This window comes from Cebidichthys violaceus, unplaced genomic scaffold (assembly GCF_023349555.1).
Source record: "Cebidichthys violaceus isolate CVI_PGR_0920_01 unplaced genomic scaffold, fCebVio1.0.p SCAF_2, whole genome shotgun sequence".
Classification (NCBI taxonomy): Eukaryota; Metazoa; Chordata; class Actinopteri; order Perciformes; family Stichaeidae; genus Cebidichthys; species Cebidichthys violaceus.
This window is the reverse complement of record NW_027176372.1, coordinates 6,670,146-6,694,121: the sequence shown is the minus strand read 5'-3', so window position 1 is coordinate 6,694,121 and position 23,976 is coordinate 6,670,146. Positions and strand designations below refer to the sequence as shown.

Here is a 23,976-nt window from a genome sequence, read left to right as displayed (position 1 = left end):
TCATAAATTGATTGGATTGTGTTTAAAAGTAGATGTTGAGAGAGTTATAGCTTAGAGAGAGATGGAGGGAGGTAAGAGGAGAAGAAAAGGAGGTCTAAAACGGGTGGGGTGAGAAAAGGAAGAGCGGAAGTGATGTGTTTTTAATCGAGGATTTTAGCACGTCACTGCTTTTGACAGTGACCTCTAATACTCTGTCCTGGTAGACATGATGGTGATACACACGCTCTAAAACACAGACACAGAGAGAAAAATACACTTATAGTGGTGATTGAAATCATTTGATGTATTTATTCAGAAACCTTTGACATTTTTAATCTCATGATTCTTCCTGTAAGGTGACCATGACACCACTAATATTGTATTCAGATTTCACAGCTTTTTTCTGCTTCTCTGTTGCTAAACGGGTAGAGAAAAGCATAAATATTGAGAGGGTCAGGAGTTCAATTCCCACAGCGACCACTCATGCTAAAAGGTTGTGTGCAAAACACGCAAGCACTTGGATAAAAGCCTCAAGTGAGAGGTATGATTCTTTTTCATGGTGAGTTTCAGAGCAGAATCCCATGGAACTACTTAACATTGCCTCATCTCTGTTGGCCATGGCTTGACTGTGCCGAGTCCCATGTGGTTCAACCCCTTTGTGCAGGGATGACCTGCCCTATACGCTGAATATGCAACAGTGTAGGGTCCCACTTATCCTTTTGTTTTTTCTTTAAAGAACAAAAGTTGTTGGGAGACATAAACTCATTAAAATGTGGTGGAAGGCTAGTTCATACTTGAGACAAATTAGCTTAGGTGGGAGAAATTATTATATTATTATATTACATAAAAATAAGATATGAAGGAATGCAGAAATAATGTATCAACAACGTTTGCCTGAGCTGGCTACAGCTGCAAATTTATTCATATTCCAGAGCTGATTGTGGCTCTAAATAGTTACCTTTTAAGCATCACAGCTCATTTCAGAAGATTCCATATTGTATATTGAGCTGAGCAATACAACTTACAGGCACTGTATACATACGTAATAATTATGAGGATGAATACTTTGTGAGAAATCAGACAGCAAACGTATTCTATAAATCAATCTTCATTTATTTATTTTAATCAGGCTTATATCTGGTTAACATTAGAAGAAAAAAAAAATGTTTTTACCAATTTGTAAATTATTGTATAAACCATGTGTATTCAAAAAGGCTGTTCTGGTACAGTTCATGCAGTCAACAATTAATGACAATCACTAAAATGTGTGCTTTTCTGTAGGAAAAAAAATGAAGGTTGTCTTTTGCTTTTCTTAAAGTATGGTTTGTCATCTCATGCTCTTTTGCCTATTTCATTCATCCTTTTTTTCTTATTCTGTTTTTACTCAATCTTCACTGTGTGCATCAAGTGTGTAGGTTTCTACAGGAAGCTTAACCATTATTCCAAATAATGGATTTGTGTGAGCAAGGCAATTTGCAGGTCTTTCCTTTACTTTAGATTCAGCCACTTCATCATCCAAATTGAAAATGTAATCCTTTTGCAAGGTTTTTATGAGATAAGCTTTTCATGCTTGAAGTTACATGGTGTTTAAGAGCCTCTTAAAAAACATCTCCTGTTGGAACACATACAGTGAATACAAAAATCGCATATTAACTGGCATGTAGCATTGTACTGTAATTATTGCTTGTGTTTGTTTTGATATTGATATTTTTGCTGTTGTTTTTGTATTTCAACCACTGCCAAATTCTACGTCATGTTGTAAAAACATGTATTCATGTAAGTGTATTCAAACTTTGATAACAGTTTGAATATACTTTTATGAAATGCTAGCTGGACAGACAACATCTTCTATCTTCAAACACAACATTTGACATGGGTGCCTTCATCCATTTGACACTCCAAAACCCTGTCCAGATTTGTCTTATTCACACTCAAACTCATTTTCTCTGGTTTCCAGTCTCAGGCAATTTTCTCTGAGGTCCAAGCTGTGAATCCTCAAGTATGTGTAGCTGGTACTGAGTTCATTTCACAAGACACTGGCTTTTGAAATAATCCTCCCCTTTAGACCACAGGACAGATTTCGTTATAAACACTGCAGGAATTAGTCCAAAAACCCAGAAATTAATCCGCATTTTGGCCATTCCAGCTCCCTCATCTTAACGTCAATGGCTTTTTTGAATGGGTTTTTGGTCAGATCCCTAAAGTAGGGTCTTTGGTTAAGACAAGCTTAAGAGATTTTAAAGTCTTGCACTTCAATATAAAATCATTATATAGCCCTCTCATGGATTTGTAAGCTTTCATTGCTTGTCGTTGCTAACTATTGGCTAAACGTGATTACAGCAGGTTTTGGAAAAATTCAACAGCATCATTCGAAACATTAGCCAAACATAGAAACTATTAGTGGTCTTGACGTTGAAGTCATGCGACTGTGGTGTTGTTTGTTTATAACCGCCTCCCTCAAACAACGATTGTCCAATCACAACTTAGCAACTACAACCGTAGTGGTTCTCATATTCTGCATATGGCAGGTTTGCCAAGTTTGAACATTGTAAAACGGTCGTGGTCTTGGTTAGGGTTAAAAAAAAAAATCATGGTTTGGCTTAAAATAAGCATACTTGTAAAGTAAGCTACGGAGATAACATTGCAAGGGGCATAGTTTACCGTGACATAAAGTTGTAAGTAAGAATATCTCAACTTTTGGTTTCCTAAGGGAAACAAAGACCAAACCACAAAGTAAATGTCCTGTGTTTGTTTGACCAATCCACCACCCCTCCTTCCCACCTTTAGAGGGTGTTTTGCTCTTAATGCTACGTCCGTAGTTCTGAGCATCTGATACCTACGTGAATGGGTTTTTACTAAACTCACATAGTTAATGTGACCTAGCTAGCTAGCTACCTATATCTAACAAAAAGCGGGTCTAACAAATAAGTCGAATGCTGAAATAAGTTCCCTCAACAAACAATTGATGTCACTTGCATAGTGTTGAGTTCACCAGGCATTTCATCTCTAGGTCATCTGCATTGTGCATAGCGTTCACCTTGACATTCACTTGATAAACAACAAAAAGCAAAAAAAAAGAGACAGCAACATTGCGTTGACATAATTCTAAAGCCGTATGAAATGAGAGAAGTTTCCCCAACCTGTGATGCTACTGGACCATATGCGCTGACTAAATATGCCATGTCAGCACAGTTGGTACTCAGATATCACTGATTATGGCTGAATTTGACCTCAAATCAGACTCAGAGGTGCACGTCGTGACCCATCTGAGTCTACCCCTCCTACGCCTTATCTCTTCCTCGCAGGCTTTTAGAGGAGTATGACCTCACCATAAGGCGAGAGTCTTCTTTCCAGCTGTCGCCAACGTTTTCTACACATGCCTCCTTGCTCCTCTCTGCCCTCCTTTTTCATCTGCTCTACACTCCACACTGCTCCACTCTTTATTTCTCATCTCCTCTTCTCTTCCTTCCCCCTTCTCTCCTGCTAACCTCTTTCCCCTTTACAGCATTTTGTGGAGCAATGTAGGAGGCATGGACCTCCACCTGTCTTTAAGATTTATACATGTTTACTTCTCCCCTTGTTCTCACACTCCCTCTCCTCTTCTTGCCTCCCTCTCCTCATTTCTTCCTTGAAGGTTATTTTTTTTTAAGTAATCTGTGATACAACTCCAGCTAATCCATCAAATGTTTCATACATGTTCATGTTCTCCTTGTCTTCTTCAAAAGGTTTTTAAAAGAGTACATTTGGGGTGAAGGAATGTCCCTGCTGTCTCTGACTATTACCTTATTGTCCTGTGTTTGTCCAGGATTTTGAGGGAGCATTTAGGGGAGAAGGAGGTGGAGCTGTCCTTAACGTTTGATGCTGTGGACGAGGCAGACCTGGCCAACTACACCTGTTACGTGGAGAACCACATAGGGAGGCGCAGCGGGAGTGCTATACTGCAGAAGAAAGGTAGACTACCATCTCTTTCCCTTTCCTACCCTTACTCTAGTTTCAGTGAGACAGAATCAAAGAAGTGCATCAGATGTAGAGAAACGTGAGTGACAGATAAAATGAATGACAGACTCATTCACAATTTACCACAATGTAGACTTTAGAGCACATTCTTTGGGGAAGACTTTCTAAATTATTATTGACAGCATGTAGCTCATCCCCATGTTATCCTTATAATTACATTTATTACCTGTAACAAATTAAAAATTAAGAACCAAACCATTGTGCTAAAGACTCACTGATGCTGTGAAGTCTGATACCATGTTGAAGTCTAGTGTTTTTTCTAGCCAAAAAACGTAAGTATGTATTAATAAATAATAATCAATGTTAAAAAATCATGAGAAACACCCTAATTTGCTTTCTTTCTGAGACTTTGACAAATGTATTGATCCCTCATGTCAATGAGGTAATTATGAAACCAAGGATAGCTAGTACCTCTAGAGTTCACTAATTAACAAACTGTAAAAGTAAAAATGACAAAGTCACTCCACCAAGCTGCTGATTACCAGGAAAAAGTAAGCCGATAGATATTTCTGTTTGTGTATACATTAAATAAACATGTTACAGCATGTTAATCAGTCTAGCTTTAGATATATAGATGTCTTTTTGAACATAAGATAGATCTGGACTATCGGTTTCCCCCTGCTTCCAGTCTTTATGCTATGGTAAACTAAGCTTATCCCCTCTTGGCACTAAGTGCAAAGATATGAGTGGTTTCAATGTTTTCATTCATCTCTTGCCAAGAGAGCAAATAAGCAAATTTCCCAAAATGTCAAACTATTCCTCTAATCAGGTTAAACATTAAGGAATCTTCATTTATATTCATACTGTCAAATAGATTGTAAACAAGTAGCCAAGTCAAGTTCTGCATTTAAAGCTTTCACAGTTTGTTGTCCCAAAATGCAGTGCTTTCATTTGAACCCTGACATGCTAAATATGACACTGTATCTGCTCTAGTTACCTGGGACATAATCCATTTTTTTTTATGATTCTGTTAACAAGGAAAACCCCTCCAGATCAGGAACTGAAGGTTCTTCAATTGCCCAGCAAATATGTATATGGATGGCAACAGCATCCAAGATGATGAGCACTTTAAAGTGTGCTTTCAACATGAAAAGATATATAAAAGCTTTTTTTCGAAGATGCATTTCAAACATTTGGGTAGCTGTCCTGAAGACAAGAAGAACACAGTATCACATATCACATATGTAGACTCTCAGACTGACCAACAGGAAATCCAAGAGAAAAGATCTTACAGCACTGGACACTGTAAGAGTTTGATTGAACGTTGTTCTCTCGAAAATGTGGTGACAAAAACACCACAGCAGACAGTGCTGAGCAACACAGATGGAGACAATAGAAAAGAACAGGATCTCGTAGTCACAGCTTTAAATATTCTGCTGAAAAATGCATGAGGGCACAGCTCCCTTTGTAAAACATTTTGCAGCAGTCCTGCGGTATCGTGCTTTCCATCTGATGAGCAGAGAGAACGGGGCCTGTTTGAGTCTGAGGCCACGACCCGGAGAAAGAGAGAGAAACCTAGAGAGACAAAGCGGAACAGAGAAACAGCGCCGGAGGAGGAGATGAATTGTCTCTGTTACCTCAAATTTTGGGCGGAAAAGAGGACCGTGTGAATGTCCTCTATATGAAATAAAAATAAATGTAGGTGATGCAGAAGAGCAGAGACAGGGGGAATTTTGGGGAATGTGGAAAGAGATAAACAGGCACAGAAACGGTGGGAGACAGAACGAGGCGAGGAAATGGAGAACAAGAGAGAAATAATAGATGCCGATGGAGAGATAAAGACGGGGAGGCTGAAGGGTGTGTGAGAATATTTGGAGTCTAAGTGAAGAGAAAATAAAAAAAGAGGAGAGAGGAGGACTAGAAACCCTCCCCGTCAAGACTGCTGCTGAATGCCTTGGGTGTCAAATCTATCTTACTATACTTAACTAGCACCCAAGGGACTCTCACAAAGACAAGCACACACATGGGATCACACAGACACACACCTTCACAGTGGGTCAGGATGGGAACTGTGGGGTCGTCATTACTTCACATGGTAATTACCAGGATGAACATAGGAGTGTGTATGTGCCACACACACACACACACACACACACACACACACACACACACACACTCTCCTCACAAGTGTAACATTTAAAAAGCACACTTCCTGTGTTTGAGTGCACTTTACTACATGCACATACAGTGCGTACGTCTACTCATGTTCAAAGTATCCCTATTAGCTACAGCAGCACTTTTCTGTGTGTAGCTGCTCAAATGAGATGAATCTTCACACAACGGTTCATGCGATAGCTTTAAAAATGTACGGCTCATTTTTTGACTAATCATTACTCTTTTGGAGCGCCAGCTGAAGAGGATTTCATTAAAACAAAAAATTACATTGACCATGATTTTGATTGGAAGTTCAGGGATATTTTAATATAACATATTTAAAGCTTTTAGCTGTAAATTATATTGTCTGGTATTGAGGTGTGTGTGTGTGGAGGGGGGGGGGGTGTTATTTTTCAGGGAATCTCTCCACAGAAACCCAGTTTGTAGTACTGCAAATATATAAATATTGCAATAATTTCATTAGTTGGCCACAGCATCAATCACCATTGTGTTACATCTTTCAGCAATAGTCATTTTTTAAAATAACAATGGATCAAATATATATGTTAAGTGAAAGCATTCAAAAGGACCACATGAGCAATTTACTTTATTGGGATTTTTTTGTTGTTGTTGTTCTCACCTCTTAAAAGTTCACTAACAAACTTACAAATGTGTACTGTAGGCTAGAGGCGTGCGCTGTGTGAATGGACAAAGACATATTGAGATGAATTGAGTACAATGCATCAGCAATGTCATTGACTCAATCAGGAACTTTTAGCAGAGGAGCTCGCCCTCACTGTTGACTTAAAAGCACCGCTGTTAGCTCAGTCGTGATACACTTCCTGGTCAAAAGCTTATTGAAAGACCACAAAAAGTCACAGACAGTCACAATGAGACATTTCTTTTGGGGGAGCTGAGTATTTAAACAAAGAAGCAGTCCGCATACGGGGCCAAGTTTTCAGAACAAAACTGTTGAACCAGCAACAGACTGAACTTTAAGTTTAAGAGACTGAACTAAAGACGGTCACGCTGTGTTTAACAGCGATGTATATGATCTAAATATACAGTCAGTGACTGTTGACCTTTGAATTGAACTGAACAAAACCGTTTGGATGTGCAAAGTCATTCATAACGTCCACCTCTAGTAGCCTGTAGGCTGCTTCTTTAGAAGTTCACTAGCCGGGCTAACTAGCCAGCAGACTGTTTCAGCGCCTCTGAGGCTAACGGGGTCACATTTGCGTGCCTGAACACGACACGACAGCCTTAACGAAACACAAGCTACCGTAAGTTAGCGCAAATTATCAAAGCTTGATTTCATACGCCGTGTGTGTGATTGAATTAGGGTGTGCTCTCACCCCGCAGTGGGCCGATTTTAACGGGTTGATGCATCCGTGTGGCGCTCACGCGCAGACACACGCGCGCACCTGTAATACACAGACACCGTACGCATCCACTTATTGTGACTGACAGAGCAGAAAGATCTGACTTCAGCCACCATGACGAGAGACTTACTAGGTGAAACAAATGGAGGGAGGGAGGCCAACTGCAAGAGTTGACAGGAGAGGAGGAGGGATTGAGAGAAAATAACCGACAGGCACTAGTAACAATCTATGATGTCATTCAATCATTTCTACAGGCAAAACATAGAGATTTGGGCAGTGCAGTGAGGACGGATTTGGGATGAGGAACAGAGATACAACCCCAAACTGCCCTTTGACCACATATAATAAAAACAAAATGCACCCAAGAAACATTCAAGAAGGAATGATCCATCTGATTGCTCAAACCACCTCAAGAAGGGATTTAAGACGCATTTTAGTCAGATGTTGAAAAGGTGTGAATGCATCAGTCGCTCTTAAGTGTGTACTCCTTCCGAGTGTAACTGTGTCAGTAAGCGGGCCTGTACAAATTACCACTATCAGGATGTGTCCCCTGTGATAATGACAGCTGTTATGCTGACATTAGCAGTCGTTCTCCCCATGTCTTGTGTTGTAATTGTTGTGACTAAATTGCCAGTGTGCAACGTTTGTTCCCATTGCGTTTATGGCAGCCATCACGCAGCTACTATCACCCTCTGGACTGTAGTTGGAGCTTCAGTGACTTTGCTTGTAGGCTGGTAGAAGCAAGACAGATGGAGTCAGATTTGCAATCAAAGATGTGGATAAAGTGTCTTAAGTCTGATCTGGATACGAGACACTTTAAAAGTGTGTATAAAGCCATTGAGTGAGAGAAAGAATCACGTATGTGCGCTACCTTGTTTCTAACTTTGTGTGGGAAAATGTATTATAACACCAGGTCCAAGCTGTTCTGGAGCTTTTGGTGATATCACAAGATCTTCACTGGGAGATGTTTGTCAATGTTCAAATTACTATTTTTGTCTCTGAGCACTTTAAAGGCCCACACACCGACACGGGTGTTTTGTCCATTGTGGCCAATTTGACCTTTCCTCAAATTGAGGTTATGTGAGGCTATGTTGGGATTATGCAAGGTCCATACCTCCATGAGGTAATAATAAAGACAAAGGCGCAACAAAACTAAGGGGAGAATGAGGGAGATGTTAATATGCACACATAATTACAGAGAACACCTGTGTGGGCGTAGTGAGGACAAGTACTTCTTCTCTGTGTTGGCTGAAAAGATTATTAAATGTTGGGGATAGCATTTAGAATGTATGTTCACTAGAGTCTGGAGAGAGGTTAAAGTTTTCCCAGTTTTTTTACTCACTTTTAGCTGCCTTAAAAGAAGTTGCATTTGAAGGCTTTTCAGCCTCTCATGGTTCCAATGAATGATGAGACAGATGGTACGATGGGAGACAAACTTTAAGGCTATTTTTATTTCATCATCAAAATTGCTTTGGCAACAGATGCTAAATGCACTTCTAATGAAGCCATGATCACTTGACGCTTTGGCAGTATTGCTTTTGTTACGCTCATGCCAATAAAGCATATTGAGTTGAATTGAAAATTGAGAGTAAAGGGTGTGGAATTCAATAAAGGTGGTGTCAGTGTTGCTGTGTTTGGTTGTGAAGAGAGGACAAAGAGCACGACAGGGAAAAAAGTTATCTAAAAAATCTCATTTAAATTTCCCTCAGCATCTCCTCCCCACACATGCAGACACCCGACCATTACCGTTGACTTCTCTTTTCATGCCTAATAATTTAAAAGCATAATTAAACTTCAGCATTCAAATTCTTCTCCTATTTTCCCGTGCAATGATATCGGGAGACCGCAAGTGACTCCTTACTAATGGAAAATATCTGAGGAAGTTAGATGGAGGAGGGAGTGGTGATGGAGTGACGGGGGAGGGACAGAGAGAGGAACACGGGGGGGGGGGGGTCTCTAAATGTGACTCATTACTAATGGACACAATTTGAGTTATTTTTACCACAGAGCAAATATTTGGTAATTAGTTCAATTTCATTCTACCCCCCCCTTCCATTCCTTCCTCCCTTCCTCCCTATCCCCAACTCTGTCGCTGTCTCACCTCTTCAGTGGTTTCGTGTATAAAATAAAGTGGTGCAGCAGCTCAGAGTAGAGTTGGGGAGACGTCTACTGGTGAAATGTGGTAACTTCAGACGGATTATGGACTGTAAAAAGATGCATTGTGGGAGATCATTTCAGAGAAAAATAAGATGAATATGAAGCCATTTCAACTACATTGTAAGTTCTGTCCTTATGTCCATCTTATGTCACTCAGTTTGACAATACAACCAGAAAAGAGGAAAGGAACTGCCTATGTGACCTACAGTATATATACAGTATATATGTGTGTGTGTGTGTGTGCGTGCGTGCGTGCGTGCGTGCGTGTGTGTGTGTGCGTGCGTGCGTGCGTGTGTGTGTGTATTTGTGTGTGTCAGTGAGATAGTAATAGATCATATTTCCCATGGTGTCATTCACCAGCCATGTTCAATTAATCTTCCATACACTCGTATTGCCTATGATAGCACTATCACACACACACACACACACACACACACACACACACACAATCTGAAACCATGTGTGTGTGTGTGTGTGTGTGTGTGTGTGTGTGTGTGTGTGTGTGTGTGTGTGTGTTTAACATGTTAACATGAGGTCCTCTGTCTCTCTCAGTCAAGGCAACTTACTCTGTGTTGCGACTGACTTTGTGTGTTTGCCCATTTATAATCTGCGGCTTCTGTAAAATGAAGATTGATGCAGGCCTTTTGTCTATTTTTGTCAATTAGTTAACTTAAGATGAGGCCCAAACACTTTCAAAAGTGTAAATTCATAAATCTCACCTTTGTTGTAAAATAGTTTTCTAACAGTGTGCTTCTCTTTTACAACAAAAAGAATATCAAAGGATAAGGTTTTACTGATTGGTTGTGCAAATGTGAATTTGTTTAACTTCCCCACCTCCAATAAAAAGCAGTGCTTCTCTAAATGGTTCAATGGTAAGCATCCGGGTCCACATTTATAGGAAAATAATAACCCATAATGCATTTCTCCTCTCACTCCTCTTTCATATGCAATAAATACACCAATCAATTCATCAATTCAATAAACTCAATTCACTCAGGGGCTTTGTTGCTACAGTCTTACTTAGTCTGGTATGACCCGTAGCTTAGTGGCTAATGTTAGCTAATGTTAATAAGCTATATGTTGCTGTGTAACTGAAGTTACTGAGCTACGCTTCCTTTAAATCTTGATTTTGCAGTGCTGGACAAAACAATGACAGGAGAGTAGAAAAACAGCCGAACAAGCACATCAATGAGTGATCATTTTCTGAAATAAACTTGGTTTAAAGTTCTTATGACAACACGTTAGCAAACAGTTTGCTCACTAAACTTACATATCCAGCAGAAAACTGAGCACCATGGATATTTCGAACCTCTTCTTGCCACCCGTTGAGTCCTATAATCACTGGTGGTTCCGCTCTGGACGGTCTGGCTCTCCTTGGCTTCACCGCATGTTTTGATGCTGACGCTGCGCAGAGCGGCACAGTGGTCCGTTAATTCCCAGTTGCATTGGAACTTCTAGCGACCCTTTTCAAATTACAGGGAGTCATGTCATTCAAAAGTCGACATCAAAACACCGCCTTATGTTGCTTTAATTTCAATGTTTAACTGCAATCCTCATTCAACCTCTGACCTCCCTGCAGAAGAGGACAAGTCCAAAGTTAATTTCTATACAAGCAAATGAAAGAAACAATCGGTGATAAGTAGCTTCTAATTAATAAGCTTGGATGTTGTTGGATGTACTGTTAAGAAAGCTTCTAAATACATCTGTAATACATTTCTCAAAGAACATTTGGGACCGTCAATTTTCATTTTACAAATATATTGTTCGAGTGACAAGTTTCAGTCTTAGTCGTCAATTTAGAACATTTGCCAGTCTTAAGGTAATTTAAATTTTTTTAATATATATATATATATATATACTGTATATATATATATATATATCTTGAAGTCACATTGTTGCAGATTGACTTGATATACTTAGATGTGAGCAAACCAGTTTGTAAAAAGCACAGAAGAAACTCTACACAAACAAAACTGAGCTAAAGTCATACAGAGTTTAAAGTCTGACATATTGGAGAACACACATATTTAGTTTTTACGTCAGCATCAGAGATGCTTTGAACATAACTGATAAACTGTATGATCTCATTGATTTCTTCTCTCCTCCATTCGCTGCTGTACCTCTCTGACTGCAGATATGTATCGTCTGGAGCTGGCTGGAGGTCTGGGGGTTATATTGTTGCTTCTGGGAGTCCTGACAGCACTTTATAAGTGTTACAACCTGGAGATCATGCTCTGCTACAGGAGACACTTTGGAAGTGATGAAACTGAAGATGGTAAGCCTCGCTGGATGTGCTCACTTTTACTGCAGGACAACCATACGACGGCAGTGTTAACAACAGAATCGGGGATTATTTCAACAGACATATTGCACCAGGGAGAGCAGAGAACTACAAACATGGAAGACATAAGCGAGAGAACATTTGAGGGAATACAGTTGAAGAGGCTTCCATGCTGTGTAGACACCCTCACTCTATGATGAGTGTGTATGAGTAATGAGTGAAAGGCCATTAAGTTCTGATAGAAACATGTTGGTGAGGCGTTATAAAGAATAAAAGATAGCAACACACAATAATTACACTCAATCAAGTCTACACTCAGAGAAAACAATGAACAACAAAAGCATCAAAGTGATCGATGAACATTTGTTTTTCATTTGACTTGACTTGTTTTTTCACTCATCAATTTACGGAATAATGATGAGCTTTATTTTGTACAGCTCGTTTGAAAAGTGACATTGACAGAGCAATATATCTAAATAAATAATAGCTACATGAAGAAAACTAGATACACACATTGATTTCAAACGATCCATTCTGATTTCCTGAGATCTCATGCCCCAGAGATGAACAGCTGATTCCCTTCATTCTCAGTCCAGAAGTAAGAATGATCAGAAAGTATCATCATTCAGGATGGGGTCAGTTAATGAAGTTTAAAATGTAGTAAACTATCTACAATCACAACATTCAAGAAAAAGTACAAACTTAAATACAGTAATACATTTGAATCTATTTGGCGTGTAAGGAGGTCAGAGGTCAAACTTGGCTTTAAAGGTGATCAACAAAGTTATTTCTGAAATGAAAAAATCATGTGATAATTGTGATGCAAATGCCTAAAATCATTCAAACTGACTGATTTCTATAAGATGTCTACCTGCCCTTTATTGTGTTCTCTCACTCACTCTGTGTCTCTCTTCACAGATAATAAGGAGTACGACGCCTATCTGTCCTACACTAAAGTGGAACTAGACTGTTTGGGCAGGTCAGTTTCTGCTGTACACATGTATATTTAACAATGCTTTAATATCAAGCTAACAACACTGGCTCTCAAACTCACAATCACGTGCTTTGGACATTTAATGATTGTATTGATTAAAAATACCCACAGTCATGACGGGGTTAGCCTAGCTTAGGGGGAAAGCAGGGGGAAAAAGCCAGCCTGGTTCTCTCCAGAGCTCATTAATTAACACGTTAGATATTGTTTTTTGTTATCCATGCACAAGGTTTTAGAGGGCATTACTTGCTGGAACTATTTATTGGCAAACAAAAGCCAAGCGCAATGATTTTTGCATGGCATCATTACAGTGACATTGCCAGGTTTGGTAGCATTGTGTCTGTATGTAAATATACAGTATGTATATAAAAATCATATATATAAATGAATAAAAACTTCAAAAAAATTAAAAAAAAAACAGAATTGCATAATTATGTTCTAAAAATCAAGTGAAAGTTGTTCTTTTTAATGATCACACTTTAGGCTAGCACCACCATCAGGATTCAGCCATTGTTTCCCTTCTCTTGCTTTGGGTGCATGTTACACCTTACTACTGTACTAAAGTTACAAATGAGTTCACCGTTACTGCTGTTCACTGCAGGCCTTTAGAAGCAAAGACGTTAAATGTCTTGCATCATAAAAGACTTTGTAGGCATTCTTAATCTTTCATAAATTCCCAATAACAAAAATCCATCATATATTTACACTTTATTTTTAATGAGCATATTTAGCACATATATTGTCTGCATTCTCTCAAATATAAAGGGACTATATGGCCCTCAGCTTGTGGTGCACAAAGCATCAGATCTATGATTGAAAGAAAAAAATTTCCAACATCAAACTGCTCACAACAAGGTCTGTGGATTATCTTGACTAACCAGGTCATGTTTCCTGGAAAGATACATTGTTGTCGAGTTTTTCAAATGTATTTGGGGCATATAGTCCCATTATATTCAAGTAAAGGCAGACATCTCTATCTCCAAAACCAGGCAACTCGAAATGCAGTTTGCTGTCCCATTTTGCTACATAAGAAAAACACACAATAAAAAAAGAAAAATTAAGGTTTTGACTAGTTTATTTTGAATCTGGAGCCGTAATTGTTGTTCTCTTCCCCGGCAGGTCGAGCAGCGATGAGGAAACATTTGCTTTGGAGATCCTGCCGGACGTTTTAGAGAAACATTATGGATACAAGCTGTTTATACCAGACAGAGATCTAATACCCAGCAGTAGTAAGTATCCATCTATCTATCCGTCTCTCTAGCCTCTCTTCTCCTCCTCCATTATAGCCCCCAACACCCAGAATCCATCACTCTGTCAGAATAAATAAGAACATATGCTGATCTTCATCATAACACACTTACAAAGAGACACACATCTGTGTATGCGTACACTCAACCACCCCACGCACACACACACACACACACACACACACAGGAACATAACAGTGTTGCTCTACCACAGACACGTTCCTGTTTTCACTTCCTTTTGAAACTATCGCACACAATATGTGCCTTTCACATGTCTACATACAGCACAGGATGTATTGAGTCTACACAGTAGACACACACATACACACACACCCCACAAGTACACACCGTTTGTCATCATTTGTAGGGTTATGCGTTACTCTCTGTCCAACTGGAGGGGGAAATATGACTGGTATTGCTCTATCTGTCAAAGCTCTGACCTAACACACACATAGATACACATACACACACACACAAGTGCACGCAGACACGCAATTCCATTTTTGACACACACTGAACAGTGAGTAAAAAAAGGCAGATATACTATAATAAACAGATTTGTCAATATTCCCAGCGCACACACACACACACACACACACACATCCATCATTGTTAAACTCATCTCTGGCCTTGCTAGCTGCAGGCCTGTTTCACATAAACTCAAAATTGTTAAAGGTATCTGTGCCTATGCACATATGAACTGCTTTTCTGGTTATTTATACAATTGGGAGGATTAATTAAGTTGCAATAATGAATATTTTTATGCTGCTTGCCTCCCTTTGTGTGCGCCGTGGCAAGGGTGAGAACAAACTGTTTTTTGGCTGCAGTGTAAATGTTTATGAAAGGCTAAACGGCAGCAAATATGGACTGAAGACAGATATTTGTTAGATAAAAATATGAAATGATGACATCTAACTTTTTTTTCCATACAATTCAGAAGGTGTTTATGTTCAAACTGTCACATGGAAGCTTTGTGTTGTTGTATGTTTTTTTATGTACTATGGAACTGCAGGATGGAGTCCAGAACAAATGTCCCTACAGAGATATTAAGAGTATACCTGATCTTCTTATCTTTTCTATTAGCTGGTCGAAACTATTTCAACGCTCCAATGCAGTGAAGTGTCAACCAGTCATATGCTTTTGAACTTGCATTCATGAGCTTACATTACGTTCAGTAGGCCCATCTTGTTGTCTTTGTTCTTGACTGCCACTTCACAGACAGCAAGCACACACATATGTATTCTACATGCAAATGCTGTATCGCTGTAAAAAAAAAATGTTGCACTTTTATTTTGAGAACTGATTTGGTTAATATTCAAATCCAAAGTAAAACAACAGCACAGTCCTGACCTTTAGTCAAGTGGTCAACAAGAAAACACATGTAATATAACCATAGTTTTAAGAGAGTGATTATGAAATATACCTGCTCATTGTTTTAAAAAAACAACATAAAGCTCATTCAGTAGTCGCCGAGGCCCCTGGTTACTTCAACTGAAGTATCAAACTAATGCATTTAATAAAATCTTGAGCCATCCTCCCCTGTGCATTAGCATTTCATAACCCCTAATTCAGCTTGTCCAAAAAAGAATGTAGCCGCTGAAAATAACTTCATAATTTGGCTATAAAGTAACACACTAATGTGTGTTCTTTGCACTATTTAACATTTTCTCCTGAAATACATAAATACATTTACTTAAAAATGGTTCATAATAAATTGTCCTTTGGCAAAATTATGCCTCCTCCCAACACACAGTCACGACACAAGCACACAGATGAGAAAGTCATATTTCCTCCAAAAATGAGGCTCCCTCTCTGTGCCCTGAAAACATCCTAAAAACAAATGTCCACCGTGTACAACCGCACACTCTCTGAGCTGGGTACAAACTAAAGGTTACGCAGTGTGAAAATGAATGAGTGAATCACACAGAGAGAGGTGCCTTTTCAATGCTCACCAAAGCCATTGGCAGAGCAACATGGCAATCGACCTAAAATACACCATTCAATTATCCACTCCATTAGCCCTCCGAAATGAACAAGGGAGCAAGAAACAAACAACGGGAACAGGGAGAGGTGGGGACGGGGTCATTGGTTTGTGTTATTTCATTAATTGATTTACATAATCCTCAAAAATAGAGAGCAGGAAGAGGAAGTGAGGGGCAGGAGGGAGGAGGGGGAGGTTAACTGGGAGGAAAAGAGAGAGATGGAACAGCAGAGCAGCACAGAGAAAGAAAGGGACTGAATTTTTGGTATGTTCTATTTGTGCCCCTCAAATTGAGCGTGAAATTGCAATGTGTTGTTGGAAAGTCTCTGTCATTAATTTAGTTAGCAGGCGAAGAGATGGTAGGAGGAGAGAGACATACAAAGAGAGGCAATCTGTTTTATCACAGAACACAGTTTTCACTAACTGGAAAGAAAAAAAAAAGAAAAGGAAAAAAAAGAAATAATGACTTGCGTTACAAAAAACTTTGAGAATGTCACAAACGAATAATATGAAAAGGGACAGTTTGGGAGGATGAGTTTGCGCTGGGCTCGGTGTGAAGCAAAGACACCATGGTGAGGATGAAAAGAAGCATTTATCACCTGCAGATTCACCAACTTAAGTTCACTTTTCCCTCCATAACTTATAAGTGAAAGCTGATGTTGGTGTATCAGCACAACTCTGATCCCCCTTTAAGAGCTGATTCCACTGCGCTGTGCCAGACCCAAAGCTCTTGCACAAGCATTTCTGTCAGTCTACTATACACTCCTGTCAGTCATTTCACTCATTTCTAAACAAAATGAGTGGAAGGACGGCGCCAGCAAAATCAGGGCAGATACTATACAGGGATGTTTCCCCAATGTTATTTTTCTCTGCTTTTTCCTTTTGTAATAAATGACACACTGGGTTTTTAAGTCTTATTATGTTCTTGTTATTTTTGAGGAACAAATGCACGACTAAAGGAATAGCTGAAGCATTTTGAGAAATATATGTAAAGAAAAATAGAAAAAAATAATAGGAACACATTCACTTTCCATAGATTTTGTTTGGAACTGTTTTTTGTTTCATATATGTATTTATTTATTTTTAAAGAAAAATTGAAGACCATATTTTGATGTTCACATCATCTTAAATGAGGCCCCTCTCTAACTCTCTGCATGCTCTATTTCGCTCTAACTTTGCCTCCATGCCTCTCTCTCTCCCAGCCTACATTGAGGACTTGGCTCGTAGCGTGGAGCAGAGCAGACGTTTGATCATCGTTTTGACTCCGGAATTTGTCGCCAAGAGAGGGTGGAGTATCTTCCAGATTGAGACGCGCCTCCACTCCATGCTGGTTACCGGGGAGATCAAGGTGATGATTGGGGAAGTGAACGGGAAATGTGAAGTACAATACGGAGAGATGCTTGAAAAGCTGCTCTGTTCTCCCTTCTTAAAACCCTCTTCTGTGCGTCCAGGTGATCATGATAGAGTGTGCAGACCTGAAGAATGTCATCAACTACCAAGAGGTGGAAGCACTTAAACATACGATCAAGGTATAAGAGAGAGGGATGAATAGAAGATGGGTGCGATCTGAGGGCTGTCGTTAGACACCGGGAGACTAGAAGCAATAAGACAACTAAATGATCTATTCTACTCTCCTCAGGTTCTATCCATCATCAAGTGGAGGGGTCCTAAGAGCAATGAGCTGTCGTCTAAGTTTTGGAAACAGGTGGTCTACGAGATGCCTGCTAAACGCAGAGAGACATTGTCCAGACGCCAGGTATACTGCCGTAAACGGAAGTCGAAAATTGTCATATACAACCTCAGACCTTTACATTAACTACCTAGTACAAAAGAGCAACATTTATTTTTTGCTAACACATAGTTTGAGAGAACAGTTGAATTTGCATATAAGCACTGACACCCTTTTCCTTCTACTCATGGACCAAATAGAGAGTGTATAGCTACAGGTTTAAAGGCAGAAAATCTCCATGGCATGTCTAGGAGCCAACTAAAAATAAAATAAAAAATTAACTGGAAATTATGTCAGCACATTTACTTATGCTCCCCTGAGGGCGCATACACTCACAACAAACAGCTGGCCTTTGAAATGTCTGCTAAATACAGGTAATATATGAAAATTGGAGTCACAATGGGGAAACAATGTGTACATGTTTACCATGTGTTAACACCTCAGGTGGTGTATGCCCTGATTAGCAAAGAAATGTTCTGCTTCTGCTTGGCGCTGGAGAATAATCACTGAGAAGCAAATACAGAGTGAACTATATGAGTGGAACAGATGGGATGCTCACACCTTTGGTTCTGTTCATCAGGCCAGGTGAGAACAGTGCCATTGTAACTCACCACACAAAAAAAAACAGCCTAACTTTCATGGCTTTGTGACTTAAACATTGGCATCTGATAGTCTGCAGTTGTCTATGCCGAGGAACGTTTCCTAACTTCTTGAAAAATGGCGCAAGAACTCTGAAGAATTCATGTAATCCATGATGCTCAGCAGCATACACTGAATGGCAGTCAGCTGTGTTTTGACCCCCCTCGTCGCCACCGCAATGTTGGAAGATGACATTTTATGGACTGCCTGAATCCATGTGATGTTTATTTTCCTGTCCTAGTTCACTTGGACATGGATAGCGTTAACTGAAATGAACTAAATACATAAATGCAACAGAGTGAACTTTCGCAAGATAGTTTCAGACCAAAGGAAACAAACAAAGTCTATGATTTCATCCTTGTATTTTCGGAACCTCTGGCTTTAATCTGCAATCATATTTCTCTCAAAGTTGTTGTCTGTACACGTAGTATGACTGGTACTGATATGAAGTACACCATAAGACATGTAGCAACTGTTGTTTGAAGACTAACATTCAAGAAATATGGTATATTGTATAAAGAGTAAAAAATACTTCACAGGGAACTTGAACCTTGATACAAAATTTCTGAAGCCATTTAAATAATAAGGCCATGATTTGCTATTCCTTATTTTAGTTTTTGACTTTCCATATCCTGTCTCTGGTACGAAGCCTCAAGCGCTCCTTAAAAAATGCACCCGAATGATTTCCAAAACAGGCTGGTCACAGTTTTTTTTAATTTATGTGTTTTGAACATTTTTTGGACAACAATGGAGCTCCATGGCTCACCGGTATAATTGATATACAAGTGGTAATTTTGTTGGTGACGTAGAACATAGAATATCATGTGTCTTATCTTTAAACATAACCCACCAAAGTTTCCTATCACTGTGGTAACGTCTACAAGATAAAATCTCCTTGACTACTTAAAACATTTGTATAAATGATGTAACTGTGTTTCTATGGTAACAGGTGATGGACTCCGGTGAACAGGGCCTCTTTGGTGACCTACAGACCACTGTCTCCACCATTGCCATGACAACCACCTCCGCCTCCTTGGCGCCCCCCAATGAGAGTCGCCATGGACATCATCAGGTCAGCTGCTGTCTTACTTCAAACAAATGTTTTACTTAGGCTTGGTGTTTCTATAAACTAGTTGTGTCAGGTAGTAATGACAGACACCAGTACAAAAGTTTTTTACGTCTGAGATGTGCGCACAGTCATGCACGCATCGCACAAACACAGTATTACACACAGATCTTGGATTTGATAGGTCAAGGTTTCACAGAAGCATTTCAGGACATGGTGTGGTGTGTGTATCAGGGGTGTTATCACAGGTTGGTGGCAAATCTGAACACCCCCATCCCATCAAAAATAACTTTCTCACCTCCTGTATATCTAAAAAGCAAAAGAAAAGAAAATGGCATTTATGCAGACTAGTGGCATGTAATTTGAAATGTAATACAAATGTAACAATGACACACATAGGTTCGCATATTTTAAAGTGCTTTCGTCAAAATACATTTTAAAGAGACCGGCCCACTTAGGTTCCTCTGTCCTTGAGTACATTGTGTGCATGATTACCCTGATGGCCCATGTTTGGGCCCCATTAGAAAACGAGTCCTAGTGCAAATTGGCTGCACTGCCTGTATCTCCACCATTGCCATTTAAAAGAACCACAATTATTCAACCAGACTGGATCCAAAGACGATTATTGGCTTTCACAGTTCATCCAGAAATGATAGTATTGGCATAAAGACCTAAAGTTGAATTGCCTCTTGGAATAATACTCTGTAAGTGTTTACAGAAAGTCATGTTGTCTCACTACAGGTTGCCTTAGCGACAGAGATCCCCGACTACAACCAGATGACGTTGCCGCTGGGAGGGGGCCACACTGCCACAGCAGCCCAAATGAGGCATTTCTGCCGCAGCTACGAATTCCAGCTTCCCCCACAGCCTTCCTCCCTGTCGCCTCCCCTCCCACCTCCCTCCACCGTGCAGTTCTCCACTCTGGGCCCCGGAGGGCGCCACGTCTATTGCAACATCCCTATGACACTGCTGAATGGACAGGTGAGGAAAAAAAGACTGGACCACTTCATGTTGTTTTTTGTTTTTTAGTTTTTTGCAGTTCCTAGATAGTTTCTAGCATCCAACAACAGTGTATCCTTTCATTAAATTCCCATGCTGTTGTTTATGTGCATGTACTCAGAGTTTAATCACATTAAAAATTAAAACCCCTCTTTTCTCCCCAGGGGTTCAGAGCAGATCACTGGGGAACAAGAGGTCTGTTTGGATAAAAGAAAATGTAGAATTAAAAAAGTATCTTCATATTATCCAATCTAAAATATGTATTGATTTTCACAGACTGGGAAATAGCTGTCACATACAGTATAGTTGTCACATATATGAGGCATGGTGCACTATTGGCATGCAATAGTACTGTATATACTGTAGAATTACAGACCCTGTTTTCTCTTTTTAACTATAGATTTCTTGCTTGGAGTAGTGGTTTGGGGGAGGGTTCCTTCTGATCACTGTTGTGCTGTGTTTTTTCCAGGTGCCTCAGAGCAGTACGCTTGGGAAGAAGCCAGAACTCCACCTGAACAGCACCTTTGTACCGCTCACCAGCAGAGAACTAAGCTCTGACATCTGGTAGAAGGACTGCTCAACTGGTATTGGATTACAAACCAGTTCACAGACTGTTTTTACACCGGCTTTGGAAATGGGATGGATTGGTTGGTCGACTGGGTTTCAATGGGGTTTTGGACGGTGTACAGCCTTGGTTTTCAGGAGGGACTGCTTGACTTGTGGACTGCCTGCAGATTGAACTAAGGATTGCTTTAAGACTGTATAAGCCCAACGATTGGATAGGCTGCATACAAAAACAGATTCAGATTGTAAAACTGATCGTATGCTGGTTTTGGACATAGCAACTGGGTACAGACTGAGACAAACTGGTATGTAAGCTGTGCAGCCATGGCCATTGGAAAGGAGCGCTATGATACAACATGACTGGTCATACACATTTGCCTGGTGCAGAGAGTCTGAAGACAAGTCAATGAAAAGGTCCAGGATACTTTAACAATGAGTGGGTAAGTATGCACAAACAGGAGTGCTCCGTCTGTCGAATAAGCTACCAAGCTGGACCTCGGAGCACAAAAAGAAGCAAGTATCTTGAATTGCCGTCACACACCAGCTGTGCACCCCGGAAAACAAATTGATTTGTCAGCTGCTTAACTACTCGGAAATAGCAGTCAACCGGAAAACAAAAGTAGCGTAATCTCGGAATGCCAGTCGACCTTCTACCTAGCTGAGTTCTCGATGTATCCATCTACCTGTGGACTAGGTGGCTTGTCAGTAAACGAGGCAGACTTCAAGCAATGAGTTTTGGAATACCAGTCCACCTTAAAACAACAAGTCAACCTCTTGAAATACAATTCCTGGTTTGGTTCTTAGAAGCTAAAATGGTTGACTTAAAATAAATGGCAAGAATATCAAGATAATAAGTGATGTGTGAAGCAATTGCTGATCTTAATTACTGAGAAAGCACAGTTAGCTGCTGTATATGGAGATGTAGCTAGTTTTTAAGACTAGCTGACTAAAAGGCGTTACTTCTTGAGCTAATAGGCACCGAGAGACTGCAAACAAGCCAGCTCACCTTGTAACCAAGTAATCAGCAACTAGACAACTCATCAAGAGGTGAGCTGGTCACCGAGCTAAAATCATGAAGGACTTGGCTTTTTCTATTTGCATGACCACCCATTTAGATAAAAAAAATAATCAAATAAATATAGATAAAAGAGTAAATGACACAATCATTTCTCGCTGCCTCTTTTAATATGGAGGAGAAGAAACGTCTTTTGTTGATGAAGTATATTTGTTTTCTGTCCGGCCATTAAGAAATGATAAAAACTGATAAAGGGGAAAAAAAGGAGATGTCCTTCCAAAAACATGTTTATTTTCTGTTGTTTTATTTCAGAATTGTCTGCTTTTAGAAGGTTGGTGAGCATTATAACCAGTCTGTTTTTAATGTTTGTTACAATAGTCTCTGTACAGCTTCCATAACTTATGCATAGACCTATACACAACAGTGATTTGTTCTCTAGAATTTCTGTTATTTGTGAGAGTTGTAACTCTTACATTTTGTGTGAGACTCAGAGCCTCTTTTTGCTTTCATTCTGTTCATCTTTTCATTAGTGGGTAGATAGGTGGATGGATGGATATGTGGATAGATGGATGGATGAATAGATGGCCATGTGGATGGATGGATGGATGGATGGATGGATGGGTGCTCACGGTAGTGCAACCCTGCTAACGGACTGATGTTTTGAACCTGTCACTCTGGAATCGAGACCACTACCAGTCAGCCAAAGGGGGCTTCACTGCATACCTAGCCGGACTCCAAGCTGAACCAGACCACATTCTTCTTTGTGAGCTTTAAGAAACCAAGATTATTACCATAATATTTAAGCAAAGTGGATAATGTTTTGAATTTACACAAGGAACTGTCATTGTCTTATTTGAACCAATGAATTCTGGATATTTGAGATTGTTTGATACAATTATTAATTATTTGAGTTATATTCGATGGCAATATACAGTATCGTGGTTGTCTTTTGATCTCTGCTCATTTGTTTGACTATTCTTTGGATATATTGGTTGAAATAATTTAACTGAGAGCAAATAAAAAATATAGGAGTTGTTTTATACATCTTGGATGCCTGTCGTATGACACAACTTTTATTTTTTTGTTCTTCTACAGCTTCCCCAATTTCCCCTTGTCTGATTTCATTTTCAGGTTCTAGCTTAACCAAACACTCTGCAAGCTGTTTCCTCATACTTTCTTCCTCTCACGCTCTTTCTCTTTGATATTTACCTGACTGCCAGCCCACTTCCTCTTCTCCCAGTCATTTTTGACTGCCTTACAATTCTGATGGTCGTATTGATGGCATTGTTAAACCTTCTGTTCTGATTAAGAGAAACAGACTCACGCTTTTACATACTAAAACCAGTTTCACACTCTGTTGCGCTAATCTGAGCTGAACTAAGGTTACGTAAATGAAATAGCAGCTGAGCTATGTTGAGCTGGCATTGTCAAACTTAGAAACCAATGAAAGGCATTTAAAACATAAACCGCATGTCATCAAACCAAATCACTTTTTGTATTTATAAAGAAATATGCATTCTGTAGCCTGATAATAAAGTAATAATTAAACATAATGTTGCATAATGCTGCATCCGGTTTTTAGTAAACTAGTCTAAGCTCCCGGTTTTACCTCCATACTTAGGAAAGCGGTATCATATTTTACATTTCACTCTCAAAAAGGAAGCAAAAAAGCTTATTTATTAAATATTTTGCACTATTTTCCTAAATATATATATAAAAGGTAAAATGTTTACCTTATTATTACAATTACTTAAACCCTCACATTCCCACATACAGAAGTAAATGTACGCTGTGGTTGATTGGTTTCCATTCGGCTGAATTATCACAGCCATCAA

General features: G+C 39.6%; 1 protein-coding gene across 2 annotated transcripts in view; it reads left to right on the top strand.

The window, feature by feature from the left end:
- The window catches only part of il1rapl2 (interleukin 1 receptor accessory protein-like 2), a 374,577-nt gene extending 351,410 nt beyond the window's left edge, over positions 1–23,167 (top strand). Inside the window, exons 9-19 of one of the 2 annotated variants that reach the window (XM_068714207.1) lie at positions 3,785–3,930; positions 11,764–11,904; positions 12,829–12,889; positions 14,021–14,130; positions 17,332–17,477; positions 17,581–17,658; positions 17,769–17,885; positions 19,447–19,569; positions 20,305–20,544; positions 20,727–20,757; positions 21,032–23,167. In XM_068714207.1, the coding sequence (XP_068570308.1) occupies positions 3,785–3,930; positions 11,764–11,904; positions 12,829–12,889; positions 14,021–14,130; positions 17,332–17,477; positions 17,581–17,658; positions 17,769–17,885; positions 19,447–19,569; positions 20,305–20,544; positions 20,727–20,757; positions 21,032–21,120 (1,282 nt within the window). In that variant the 3' untranslated portion in view covers positions 21,121–23,167. The remainder of the gene's footprint in view (positions 1–3,784; positions 3,931–11,763; positions 11,905–12,828; positions 12,890–14,020; positions 14,131–17,331; positions 17,478–17,580; positions 17,659–17,768; positions 17,886–19,446; positions 19,570–20,304; positions 20,545–20,726; positions 20,758–21,031) is intronic. The other variant, XM_068714208.1, reaches the window with a different exon arrangement.
- The last annotated feature ends 809 nt before the right edge of the window (positions 23,168–23,976 follow it).